At 34.5% G+C, this 15,094-nt stretch overlaps 1 protein-coding gene across 51 annotated transcripts in view; it reads left to right on the top strand.

Moving 5' to 3' along the window:
* arvcfb (ARVCF delta catenin family member b) overlaps positions 1 to 15,094 on the top strand; it is a 423,234-nt gene that overhangs the window by 322,090 nt on the left and 86,050 nt on the right. For all 51 annotated transcript variants that reach the window (XM_073950724.1, XM_073950712.1, XM_073950705.1 and 48 more), the window contains one exon: positions 7,985 to 8,168. In XM_073950724.1, the coding sequence (XP_073806825.1) occupies positions 7,985 to 8,168 (184 nt within the window). The remainder of the gene's footprint in view (positions 1 to 7,984; positions 8,169 to 15,094) is intronic.

Here is a 15,094-nt window from a genome sequence, read left to right as displayed (position 1 = left end):
TATAAGCTTTGAAAGAATTTGGAATTTAACATTGATTGTGATTATTTTTTAAGGGAGTAAAACTAAAACTATTCAACATTAACCATTCTTGTCTAAAGACAATTTTAAAAAAATGTTAACTAATAGGGATGTGACGAGACTAACTGCACGAGACGAGACACAAGATTAGGTTCACGAAAATGCGATGAGATTTTTACAGTATTTTAAAAAAAATATTCAATGGCGAAATATAAATAAATATTTTATTCAACTGAAAAAAAATCACAAAATGCAAAACTATTTAATTGTAATGAATGTTATTTTCCTTCTATTTTAATGAATTCTATGCAGTAAAAGACGTGCAAATACTGCTAAATATGTGCTAATATATGATTAGAAAAACAATGTTTATTCGACTGAAGAAAATGTAAAACAATTCAGGTGCTTTTTTAAATCAACTTGTAATGAATGTTATTTTATATTTATTTTAATAAATTGTTACATAAAAGGACATGCAAACACTGCTAAGTATTGAGCTATGAACTCTGTTATTTAGCTATATACGCAGCAAAAAGTCCTACACAACGATAATAGTTTGATTATGTTGTTTACTTGTATGTACTGCACTTCAATAATGCAACTAAATATTCCACATGTCTTAATTTAATTAGTATTTACGACGATTATGGCTTTAAGCATATCTAAAGTGCCATTCCAACCCTTGGCAAAGCGGCAACCTTTGAACTCCAGTGAAGAAAGAATCGATTACGTCTCACTCACCTGCCCCAAACGAGTGACGCGCAACTCTGAGGCTAGCCTGTCAGGTGATCACTTGATGTGCGGTTCTAATCCAATCCTGCCTTCAGTCTTCAGTGGTAAATTCACCGTCATGCTCCATCATAACATCACAACTCACAAGATAACTTTTCACCTCAACAAGAAATCTCGTCACGATTAAGTTTTGCAAGATTTCATAGCCCGAGATCTCATCGCATCCATATTAACTACTATACACTCTCAGAAATAAAGGTACGCAAGCTGTCACTGGGGTGGTACCTTTTCAAAAGGTACAGATTTGTTCCTAAAAGGTTATATAAATACCTCAAGGGTACATATTAGTACCTAAAAAGTACAAAAATTTTCCTCTTAAAATCTTTAGGGACTTATATATACTTTTGAGGTACAAAAATGGACCCTACAAGTACAAATGTGTACCTTTTGAAAAGGTACCACGCCAGGGACAGCTCGCGTACCTTTATTTCAGGGAGTGTAGTTATAAAATAATTATTTAAGTATTTAAATAACTAAATACATTTAATATGTTAACACATTTTGTAATTTCAAAAGCCCAAATAGTTCAAATTTGCTGGAAATCCTAGATAATCCTACACTGTTTTTTTTTCCTGAACTGTTTTCATGTTAATTCCATCCCAACTTGACATTGAAGATCCTGCGATGTGACTATTGCAGATTTGCACATTGCGATATCAATACTGAAACGATATATTGTGCTGCCGTAATATCTTGTACTCTTAACAAAAGCTGCATTGTGTGGATTTGTCCATACTTTATTGATATTATATATTTATTTCTGCAGAAGTATTTGCTTAGAATTGTTCATTACCTTTTCAGCATTTTTTAATTAAACTGTCCATTTTAATTTGGTGACCCTGTTTCAAGTGTTCCTCATGTGCTCGGAATATTTAACAGCTTGTATTAATATTTTTCTATCACCCCGGTCAAGGCTTCAAAGCATCATAATTTCCCTTTTAAAATCTCTCCAGCTTAAATGTAAAAAAGTCTTTTGAAGTTAATTAAAATTTAATTACAACCAATCAGCTAAAGCATTATGTTTTAAACCAGTAACCATGAACATCGTCTCTGCTTTTTATCTCTTGCAAATCTTCAACCTGCTTTTGTTCTTTGTCTCTTTTATTTTCTCTTTGTTTTATTCGGATCATATGGAAAAACAGTTTTAAAGTACGCGTTTTCAGTCTGTTTGTAAGTGGTGGTGATTTTTCAATTAGTTCTTCTGCTAATTAAATACTTTGCTACTTCAGTAGGCTATAACAAGTGACTGGCTTTATGAGTGAGTCAGTGTTGTTCTCATTCATTCAAAATATTAAACATAAAATATCTTAACATTAAACATAAAAATAAAACTATTAATAGACATAAAGAATGCGCGTTGTACTTGTGACATTACATGCAATGTACTTCATATACAATATAAAATTCCACAGTTTTTAATTCTGCTCCGATTAACTTTTGTTCTTTTTTTATTTCGGTATTTAACTGCACCAAAGTATTGTGCTGCAGTTTTATTGTAAAGGAAAATTAACATATGCTGGAATAGTTGACGGTTCATTTGGCTGTGGCGACTCCTGATAAATAAGGGACTAAACCAAAGGAGAATGAATGAATAACCATGATACAGGTGCTGAGTAAATTGTGTCTGACGTGTTTTTTCGTGGCTATAAAGGCCCTAACCTCAATCAGGGCTTAAGGGCAAAAACCTTTGTTTTCCGCTCATAATTAGGAATGAAACTCATATCTGACTCCAGAATCACTCCAAGATTCTTGACCTTATTTTTTGTGTTTCGACTTTTAGAGCCAAGGTACAAATTCACCTTGAGAACCTCATCTCTGTTCCCAAATGCAACTTCAGTTTTTTCTTTGTTTAACTGAGGAAAGTTCTGACTTTTCCATAGTTTTTTTTTTTCCCACAATTGACATTTGCAGGTTTCCAACATTTTTCAAATGTCTTCTCTTGCGTTCAAAAGAACAAAATAAAAATAAAAAATACACAAACTTGTTTGGAGCAAGTCAAGGATGAGTAAATGACAGCAGAGTTTTCATCTTACTTTTTTATAGACGTATTTTAGGCAAATGTATTACTTCTTAGAACAGGGGTGTCCACAATCTGTCCTGGAGGGCCGGTATCCTGGAGAGTTTAGCTTTAACCCTAATCAAACACACCTGAACCAGTTAATCAAGCTCTTACTATTGACCTTATTCTCTGCAGATGATCGGGCGCTGCCATTTGAATCTTTTTGGCATGAGACTTCTGGTCTCATTCACTTCCATTAATTTTTAGACATTAAAAACTGCTCGTTTCGCTGTTTGATGTTGCAAATTGATATTTCCTTGTTATATTATTCTACTTGGTCTGTATAGTCATGCAAACATTTGTTTGTAGAGCAAGTAGTTTGACCATTTTTTGCCGTTTATTATTCCTTGTCATTTCTCCCATAGGCGACTGAAACGGAAGTTCTAAGACAATTGCGAAAACAGGCGCACTTCCGCATTTTAGAATCAGGTCAATACTAGAAGATCTCCAGGCAGGTGTGTTGAAGCAAGTTGGAGCTAAAAGCAGCAGGACACTGGCCCTCCAGGACCGACTTTAGACACCCCTGTCTTATAACATGAACAGGTTGTGTGATGAAAAAAAAATGAAAAGAAAAAGAAAATACACAAAACTATTAATGATACATATTAATGATTACATTAAATAAACACAGAGAAACCAATAGTAAATAATAAACTAAAATTGTTTGCAAATTTGGTATTGTGTTGGATCTCACAGATTTAATGATATCTTATTGTTTCTTTTTGTCTGGATTACTCATGCACCTCACCTCAAATCACCAGAGGGTTTGTGAAAAAGGAAATTGGAGGACATTAGAAAAAGGCCAGCAATCGTTGCTTACAGAATGACATTTGTTCAGAAATTCCAGAAGCCCAGTGTTGTGGCATTTCTGAGATGATTACCTCGTTTACCCTTCCATCCTGTTTCTTTCTCTCCGACTCGCTTGTCCAATCAGCGTATGATGAATGGTAGGGGGCAGGATGGGACTGTAATAGCCCTAAGTGAATGGCCTGTTAGAACAGCATGTCTGCTGCTCCCAGGAAATTGAATTAGCTGGGAGGCTCCAATGACAAGCCGGAAGGAGTAAACTCAATCAGGCTGCACCTCTCGCAAGGTTCAGCTTCCCTCATGTGGCTTTCATTGGCTCTTTCTGTATTAGATTTGTGGGATATCCAGGAACCGGCAGAAGATGCTTGGAGAATCAACTGGATACGACACTAGAGTCCTTCTAAAATAGCATTTCATGGTTTTTACCTCTTTGTGGTGTGTGTGTGTACAGTACATGTACAGATAATACAAATATATTATGTTAGTTTGAATATGAAATTTTGTTAATGAAAGTAATAATATATTTGAAATGCTCTGTATTTACACGTTTTAATTAGGCAAATAGGTATTGATAATCTTATTTTTAAACATCATAAAAACATTGTCAAAGTTAATGGTTAAAGTGTCTGCTTGTTAACTTGTGACTTATCAATACAGTTTCTGGGTCTAAGAGTGCTTTCACACCTAGATGTTTGTTTCGGAACCTGTTTGTTTGGCATGTGAATCCAGCAATTGTGCAATGATCTGCGGAAACAATGGACTTGGCTCGATTGAAACTGCAGCAGATCGATTGTAGTGAGAATGCAATACGATTTAACGAACTAACGAACCAGGCTACATCACAGTGTATCATGGATATGTAATAGGCATCTATACGGCTATATGGAGAGAAAATAATAACTCATTCCTACCTAAATGTGTGTTTCATGTCGAATACAAAAGTGAAAGCATGCTCAACTAGAGCTGTTTATCTATTAGAAACGTTGACTAAAATGAAGATCTGATATTTTCTGATATTAACATTAGGATGTGTGACAGCTGACAGCTCTAAAAAATTAACCCTGGAACTGACCAATGTGAGGAGAGTTTACTTGCATGTGACTTGTTTTAAATATTTTGGTAGAAACTTTCATGTGTGAAAACGAACCATTCAAGAACAAAAATAAGCATTGTAACAATTTGAATCCTTTTCTTGGAACTAAGCAATCGATCTACAGGTGTGAAAGTGTGAAAGTTTACACTCTGTTCCATTTGAGAATATCATTTCAACTGATGTTTATGAGCAATATTTATATAAAGCACACATTTAACCTATAGGCCTTTTAAACTCCACTTAATTCTATTTTCACTTTCACTGTGTACTGCACACCATTATTTTAATGATTAAAACAAAACATTGGCTAATTAACTGATATTTGCAATGCTATAAAGATAAAGGTTAGGATTATGATTTTACTGTAAAGTATGATATCATCTTAATTTTATATTCGAACTTTTTGTAGTTTGTGTTTGTGATCATATGCATCATTTGGACCTGGAAATAGTGGCACATTCTGCCAAACTTCTTAGGGATCTAATTTACTTGTCAGTTGTAAAATAATATAAAAAAAAAAAAAAAAAAAAAAGGAATTTCATTTAAAAAAAAATTTGTCTGTAATTTTTAATTAGCCATCACTTAAGTCTTTAGTGTTAACTGATCATTGTAAATCAATATTAGTAACATTAAAACTTTTTAAAAAATTACATATACAGGGCTGGACAATTAATCGAAAAGTATTCAGAACCTAAATCTATCAAATTTTTCGGGTCATTTTTTTCTATTAATTTTACTACTGCATGTGGAGTCGCGTGACCCTGCTCTAATTTATAGGCTAATTTATACTTCTGCATTAAACGCAGGAGTATGGTCTGGCGCAACCTTCACGCGGTCGCAATTAATGCACCCTCCAGTCAAAAATCTCTCACTCCTAATATGTGAGCATATTTACTGTACAGTTCACCTGTTAGTGAACTGTGAGGGCAAAAAATTAATTACACAAAATAATTGTTTATTAATTGTAATCGAGTAATAAAGTTTAATTAATTGTGATTCTGATTTTAGGCCAAATCACTCAGCCCTAATATATACAAGCCCCCAAGTATTTAGTTGGTTGTGTGTGTGCAACAAATGCATTTCTAACAACAATTACTCTATAAATATTTCAAAAGAAAAATTAAATTGCATATGTTCAGTCAAAAAATCACATTAAGAAACAAAGAATCCTCTTTTTAATTCTGAACATTTGTATCAAGAAAATCAAACAACAGACGCTGTTTTATAACAGATTGCTGTAGATGACACCGTGATCATTCCCTTAATTTTGCAATTAGTTATAGCTCAAAATCAACATAAATAATCATCTCACATATCAGGTAATCACTTAATCAGTGTTTCAGTCACACAAAGATGTCAGTAAAACAGTTTATTAACAATACAAAGCTGAAAGTTTACTCAAGACTTAAACTCACTAGGATAACAAACTTCAAATATTAACCTGTTTACTCATTATGTTTTACTTAACCATAACGTCTTAAATATGCAACATATATCTTTATATAAATCTCTCAAACAAGTCATCATTATTATATGCGAGATAAAAGTCATCATTATTATATGCCAACAATGAACTGGATTAGATGTGTAATTGTAAATATAGATCTACTGTAGAACTTAATGTAAGAACTGCCTTAAGTTCATGTTTTACATGTTTGTAAATGTTTAAGGTGATAGTTCACCAAAAAATTTTATGTAATTATCATTTACTCAAATCTTATTGAATTATTTTTGTCTGTTATACTCAAAAGAAGATATTTTGAAGAAAGCTGAAATCCTGTAACCATTGACTTCCACAGTAAGAAAAATAAATACTATGGAAGTCAATGGTTACAGGTTTTTAGCTTTCTTCAAAATATCATCTGTCTTTAGCAGGACAAAAAAACACTTGAGTATGAGCAAATAGTGAGTAAATTTTTATTTTTGCAGGAACCATTCCTTTAAGTGTTGATAAATCTTTAAATAATTAGTTTGTTGTTGTCCGTAACCTTTAATTGTACAGTAATGTACAGGCAATGCTGCTCTTATATTGTTTACTTCTTTAACTAATCTAAATATGTTATTCATAATTTGGTGTATTTCAAGCTGAGGCCACATTTTGCTCATTAAAATGCTGTTTAATAATATAATAATAAAAAAATAAGCCATTTTAATATGGTTCTCCCGGCTGCCCTAAAAAACATTATTCAAAACCATAATACATACTAAACGATTTTAGTGTACCATTACACCCCTATACAATGTAATTACCGATTATAAAGCCCTATGTCCGCTCCAGTCTGCCTACTATTACAACCAATGGAGTGAAGTTAATCAGCATGTGCTATTTATAGACCTCTACATCTCCAAGCCTATCTGACACAATAACACACGCACGAGTGCATGAGCTCACCGGTAATGATCCATGATCCTTAATGTTCCACTTTACAAATAGACATTCACACGTGTGCACCAAGGCCAAGTGTAGAGCGTCTGTTATCTGGCCTTCAACCACAGTCTAATGGCCATTCAGGGCCATGAGGTGATGGCGGTACAGCCTGCTAACAAATCAGGTTATTATCCCAGGCTAAATACATTTATTTGTGGAGCTACCCAGAGCTAAATATGCTCATAGACCTCTTGTCGCCTGTTGTAGTTTGTCTTAACTTTAAATAATTGTGTAGTAAGGATAATGTGGAGTGGTAATGTGTATGACGGAGGAGAAAAATGTGTATTAGTAAGTCCAATTGTTTGAATTTGTAGTCAACTATGTAAACACATTCTATTTCTGGTATTAGCAAGAATGCCCTGCGGTCAGGAGACTTCATTTTTACTAACCCAAGAGAGGGCAGTTTATTTATCCACTCTACATTTCCCAGAGTTGCAGTAGGTGAATGGGGTTTGCCAAGTTAATAAAACAAAGGGCAGTCTTAAGTGTGTAGGCGTATATACGGTATACGTCTGCTGGCTTATAGAATAAGCTCCCCTGTTTTATTGTGTAGAAAATAACAGCCTGGCCCTTTCACATTCTGTTTACTCTCAACCATTTCTTTCGCTATTTTTCCCTCTCAATTCTTCTTAGACGTGGTCTGTAATGGAGGCTCCTGTCTGAAAACTCAGAATCAATGCTTTTGTAATGCGTGCTGTATGTCAACAGATCTAACAGCAGTGCTAACGGCATTGTTAAGAGAAGTAACAGACCCTATTATCTCCTTTCTTCTCATTCCACATGTTAGGAACACTTTGGAACTTGTCTTCGTATGAGCCGCTGAAAATGGTGATAATTAACCACGGCCTACAGACGATGACTAATGAGGTCATCATCCCTCATTCGGGGTGGGAGCACGAGCCCAATGAGGACTCAAAGCCACGAGATGCGGAGTGGACCACTGTCTTCAAGAACACATCGGGATGTCTGAGGTACATTGATCTAATTTATTGCCTTGTTACCTTGTTATTCGCACTAAATACTCTTTTTGATGTTTTTACTCGTGTAGTTTTATTCTGCTGGGATTGCTGAATGGTTTTAGGTGAACATCGGGAATTTACATCAGGTTTTTGTTTATTAAGATGGCTTGTCTTTCTCTGTGTTGTTGTAGTATTAATTTTGCAGAACTAAAAAATATTCACCTTAATGCTTTTTAACTGCTATATCAAACACTTGAAATCACCAGGGGGTCTGCAATTTGCTAACTCTCTTATCAGGGAATAAGGCTGTGTTTACACTAATGTGTTTTCACTTTTAAAATGGTGTTTTAGAATTAAAATGCACCTCATTCAGAATTTTAAAGGCCGTATACAGCCTAAAATGCATCATACGTGACCATTTAAACCAATGACTGTAAAGAATATGGACGACGCGACAGCCCCTTTTCCCATTGAACGCCTTGAGGGCAAAACGCCTGCTTGACGGGCACAAACTGTCGCAAAAGACTGCTGAAATTGGAGCCTTGACATGCGCAGAAGGACTGTCTGATGGAGCCAGAGGAGGAGCCGCGAAAATGAGCGGAGTCGAGCTTCCAACCAAACGCTTTATATAAAATCAACCACGCCCCCCGAACTTCTCAGCATGCGTTTGCTGTCATATCAACACAAATGGATGTAATAATAACGTTAACAAATATGAAGGTTTTATATATTTAATCGCGCCAGCTCCGGGCCGCAGCGCACATAAGTTACTTGCGGCGTCGCGGGCTGATTCCGGCTCGCATGCGGCAGTGCCGGTTTGCTCGGCCGCCGCATCTGGCTTGATTGACTCGCGCTGGAATCGGGCAGTGAGTCCAGGCATCCGGAGTAGGTCCAGCAGAGGTAGTCAGTCTGAGCTCTGAGGGGTAAGTCTCCGGCAGGCGAGAATCTAGCCGAACTGGTCCGAGTGTATTTTGCTATCTGGGTGGTTAGGCGTGTATCAGCAAACTAATAAAGCCCGAAAAAAGCCCTGACCTTAGCGAATAAACGGTGTTCCACCAGGATCATGTATGTCAGAAACTGTAGTTTACTGCTGAACTCATGTTGTCATAGTAAAATAACACAGAAATCGAATAATAACACTTCAGTCTCCTGCTGAAGCTCAGACGCGCTGCTTTGAGAAACTGTCAATCACAGCTGTCAATCACGATGACACGCCCAGCATTAAATTTCTGCTAAAAACAAACTGTTTACAAAAATGAAGATCTGCACCTATTTCAGCACAATAACCAGTACCTTAATCGACCAGAACCATCTTTCGGGACATTTTATTGCAAGTGTAATAATTTTTTTTATTTGGGCTCAAGTCTCCTTCATCAACACGGAGGAGGCGGGCTTTATGACTTGTACTGCAGCCAGCCCCCAGGGGGCGATCTAACGGCCGAGACCTTCACTCAAACGCAGGCTTGCGGCACACTTGATTTAAACTCACTGGGCATGTTGAAGATTGAACTTCACTGTCTACTGGTTGCATAATGCACACATGAGAGGGGCTTGAAGAATCAGTAAATGATACATATTAGTTCAGAACTACCTTAATCCTTCGTGGCATAGATTCAACAAGGTACTGGAAAATTCCTCTGAAATTTGTGTCCATATTGACATGATAGCATCATGCAGTTGCTGCACATTTGTCGGCTGCATATCCATGATGCGGATCAAGGTCAAAGACGCCAGAATAGTGTGGACATCAGACATAACCATAACAAAACTTGTTAATGGCACCAAAGAACAAGATAAGGTTTTTCCAAATGATCACATCTCAAAGACTGCATTTTACTGTAATTCTATAAAATGTGAACTCTGATGTGCACAACTGGAATGTTGTCATTTGAGCAGCTTATGACAACTGTATTTTAAGTCTCTTTGCTTTAGTATAAAGGTTGATCTAACAACAAACCCCCCATTTTCATGTGCTGTTATTGCAGGTCATGCTATTATGTAATTTTCTAGTATTTTAAATTGGCATTTATTTTCTTCTTTTTCAGTTTTTTCATAAATATAGTTCTTTAGTTGGTTTATTCTTGTCACTTCTCGTTGCTGTACAGTCGTTTTATTTCTAGATACTATAATTACTACATACTAGATTAATATAATAAATGCAACTATGTATGAATCTATACAGTTGAAGTCAGAATTATTAGCCCCCCCTATGATTTTGTTTTATTCTTTTTTTAATATTTCCCAAATGATGTTTAACAGAGTAAGGAAATTATCACAATATGTCAGATAATATTTTGTTTTCTGGAGAAAATATTATTTGTTTTATTTTGGTTTGAATAAAAGCAGATTTAATAAAAAAAACATTTTAATGTCAAAATATTAGCCCCTTTAAGCTATATTTTTTGATAGTCTACAAAACAAAATATCATTATACAATAAATTGCCTAATTACCCTAACCTGCCTAGTTAAACTAATTAACCTAGTTAGGCCTTTAAATGTCACTTTAAGCTGCATAAAAGTGTCTTGAAAAATATCTAGTCAGATATTGTTACTGTCGTAATGGCAAAGATAAAATAAATCAGTTATTAGAAATGAGTTATTAAAACTATTATGTTTACAAATGTGTTAAAAAATCTTCTCTTTATTAAACAGAAATTGAGAAAAACATAAACAGTGGGGCTAATAATTCTGATTTCAACTGTATAATGGGAATATATATATATATATATATATATATATATATATATATATATATATATATATATATAGGACTAGACAAGTTAGTATAGATTGAACTTGATCTTCTTTTGAGAAAATCTGTAAAAAATATCAAAAACCATCTTCAAACGTTCACAAAAATCAACAGTCTCTGTGTTCTATATTTAACCGTTTTGTGTCATTATGTGACAAGGCTCTCAGCAGACACTGATCCTCTCCTCTGGGTGTCATTCGAGCAGCTCAGCTTTTGATTAAGATATCCAGTCACTAAAGGGCTTTATGTCTCCATGGATACCATGCATCCTGCCACAATAAATGGAGTCCTTTTTTTCTCCCATGCACCCACTCTAGTCTCTAAAAGGCAAGAGAGAATTGCTGTGTAAGAGTGGTCCAGGCTCATTCTGCTCTGTGCCAAAGAGGAGCTGTCTTTTTTAATTCAGTGTGGTTGTTGCAGTTGTTTTGGTTATTACAAATGAGATCAATACAGAGCCCACTAACATTGGCACCATTGGTAAATATGTGAAAAGAGGACTGTTGGGGGTAAAAGAAAGTGTGTATTGTTTAACCTTTGGATCTTTTGCTCAAAATTATCAACATCTTTAAGTGCCACAATTATTGGTATCTTTAGGAAATCATATGAGCAAAACACATCCACCTTGGTTTGAAACTCTTTTTTTATTGATTTATATTAGAATGTCACATCAAAAATGTATGTTCATAATTTGAATTATAACCATTTCAATGTGGTCATGTCATGGGCCCATAAACATTTCCTGCTTGTTATCAAACTGTTTCATAACTACAGTATAGCAAGAAGCCATTCAATCATAACTTAATGTTAAAACAGCTATCATAACATTGTTTATCAATAAGTGACTCTTTTTTGGATTCTCGGAAGCTATAGAAATTAAAAATGTTAAAGAGGGAATATGTTGGGACTGTTGTTTTTGTTTACATCCCTCAAAATGATCTATAAGTTTTTTCATATTGCATTCTATCAAGCTTTACAATATCATGCAGCAGATGCATTTGGACTTTATTTTTTGGCAAAGTGAGTGACATTCTTCATAATGCCACAATTATAACAATTATAATATTATGGTAAGCATTAAATATTATGTGGTCTTTGAGAAGCAGGATTTGGATGCTTTAGAAACTTAATGCAATGGGTGAAATCAAAGGACAATGCTGAGATTGGCATCAGATGGATGTTGAGCTTCACAAAATGGAAAGTGGTTATAAAAGTATGCCAATAGTTGGTGCCACTTCAGGGCGCCCTGAGTTCGAATCCCAGCTCAAGGACACTTCCCCTTTATTGGATTTGACAGTAGAGAGTATTGACTGGAAAGTTTGGGGAGCAAAGAAAGTGGAAGGATCGGCATAGGATCTTGATGCAGGAATCAAGCATGTGCACACATAGGGCTCAACCTGTGGAGTGCACATGCCCTTTTTAGTCTTGCATAGAAAGTGCCCTTCCAAAATAATCAAAAGTGCCCCCCGCAAATTGAATTAGAAATTCTTTTATAATGGTGGCCATTAGGTCATTAAATGAGTCCAGTGGGGAGGGAGATGCACCTAAAAAATGACGTGTTGTATGTTGTGTGGTATTATTTGGTTAATGTGTACATTGAACTTCGCCTGATTTACAGCACCTTGCTACAGTTTTAGTTTCCCTAAACGGCATAGTAAAGTTGAGTCTGAGTGCATGTGTTGATGCACTATCCAATAAACCATCGGCACTGACTTAATTGCAGTACTTTTACCTTAAACCAACATAGCAACCATTTGGTAGAGGTTGATATTTTAGAATTCATAGGATGTGTTTGTACATTGTGTGTGTTAACTAGTGACATTAGGGGTTAAGAAATGCAATGTAAAAAACGTTTTGGTAACACTTTATAATAACTACGAACTATGAATCATTTATTAAGCATTAGCACATAGTTAATTAATTATCTATTAAGCAGTTACTCTACATTAATAGACATTAGTAAGCATTTTATAAATACAGCTGCAAATGCTCTATCCTTGACTTATAAGCACATTTATAATGTGCTTAATGATTGTATTTTCATACTTTGTTAATGTTTCATAACTTAATACAGTATTACATTATTTAAAAAACTAGTTATTTAAGAATAGTTGGTGCTATTTTAAGATCATTCCGAATGCATTAGTAAACGATTAATAAACTATTCAAATCAACATTTATGCATCTATTATTCAGTCATATACTAATTGTTATTTTGTATGTTAATAAATGCTTTATTAACTCAACTTTATGCAGTTTTGGGACCTCATTTAAAGTGAGGACTATTTATGCTTTATAAATCCCTTATAAATGACAATTAAAGGCTCAGTTATATTCTAAACACAAAAAAATAAAATAAAAGACTTTCTTCATATTCACATTTGAACACATTTGAAGGTACACAAATGAAAATATATTAAATGAAAAAAAATCTTTGCAACCTAATCTAAAATAAAAAATACTTTACAGTATAAACATCGCTAAATAACTTTTAAATGTGGTATCATAAGTATAATAATATATTGTTCAATTTCTTAGAGAATTGCTGTTTTATCCAATTTTATTTAATTGTATTTATTTTTTATTTTATTTTAATTGTTGTTTTTCGAATGATTTTTTAGAGGTCGCCATGAGCACCATGGTGCTTTATGTCGGTGCACTTAACCACAAATACAAATAAAGTATTTGTATTTTTTAGATAAGATTGCACACGTTTATTGTTCCTTTGATACTGAGCCATTACTTGTCATTTATAAGGGATTTACAAAACAAAAATAGTCCTCACCTTAGATAAGGTCAGAAAACTGCATGAAGTTGAGTTAATAAAGCATTTATTAGCATACAAAGTAACTAATAGTATATGCCTTATTAATAAAATATATAAATGTTAATTTGAATAGTTTATTAATCCTTTACTTACTCATTATAACCATTCTAGAAGACCCCAACTACTCTTAAATAAAAATGGTTTGTAAATAATGCGATACTTTATTTAGTAATGAACAATTAATAAGTAACAAAGTATGAAAATACTATCATTAAGCACATTATAATTGTGTTTATAAGTCAAAAATACAGCATTTGTAGCTGTATTTATAAACCGCTTACTAACATCTATTAATGTAGAGTTAATGCTTAACAGATAATTAACTAATTGCTTATGGTTAATAGACGATTCATAGTGTGTAGTTATTATAAAGTGTTACCAATGTTTCTTGAAAGGGCTCTTAATGGGTTAAAGAAAATGTCATGAATCAGACTGCAAGAGCACATGTTTCTATTTTCCTTTTTACCTTTTCTACAACACTCTCAGGAGGATGGTCCAAGTAACCATAAAATATCCAAAAATCGCAGCTTAAGAATTGTTAGTTGGGTCTTTGGATCAGAAAGTCTTCACAAATACGTTTCAATGTCACTAACATCGCTACAAACTGAAAAAGTCTCTACTTTTATTCAAGATCAAACTAATATCAAAAGGTTAAACAAGCCTTCTTTGTTCTTTTTAACAAGTGTGCCAGTGTTAGCGTATGTAATAATGAATGTGTTTTTCTCTAAACTATGATACTTGACCTTCGCTGACCCATCAAAGCAGCCCATTGATTGCAAAAATTGAGACATTGGATCATGTTATCTTTCTCCATTAAAGTGTTCTTGGGCTTAAGCAATATGCTGTAGTGCTATTGTTGTGGTGCCTGCAGTAATCCTACTATTCCTGGATTCTTATATTGTGGTTGCACTCTTGACATTGTGGCATTAAGTCGGTTTAATGTTGGCTTGTTTGGCTGTGACTGTCCTTGTTTGACCTGCCTGTGCTGGATAAGCCTCGACACACAGGTCTGATTGTCTAAATCAGCTTGTGCTAGTGGCAGAATCAGGTCAGTGTAGTTCAGTTTCATGACCTCAAGTACTGTATACTCTCGTTAAATCTCCATTGTGTGATTGCAAGAGTAGACTGTACGGTAACACTTTATTTTGATGGTCCGTTTGTTACATTGCATCTACATGTCAACTAATTCTCATTACATTATAAGTAGACTGTTAAGTTGGGGTTAGGGCTGAGGTTGGGGTTAGTGTTAGTTGACATGTACTTGCAAAGTTTCTTATAGTCAGTTAAATGTCTGTTAAAGGAGCAATATCAACAGATATTAGAAAGTCTGCTAGTACTCTAATGGACCATCAAAATAAAGT

This window comes from Danio rerio, chromosome 5, assembly GCF_049306965.1.
Source record: "Danio rerio strain Tuebingen ecotype United States chromosome 5, GRCz12tu, whole genome shotgun sequence".
In the NCBI taxonomy this organism is placed as follows: Eukaryota; Metazoa; Chordata; class Actinopteri; order Cypriniformes; family Danionidae; genus Danio; species Danio rerio.
This window is presented reverse-complemented; position numbering and strand designations above follow the sequence as displayed.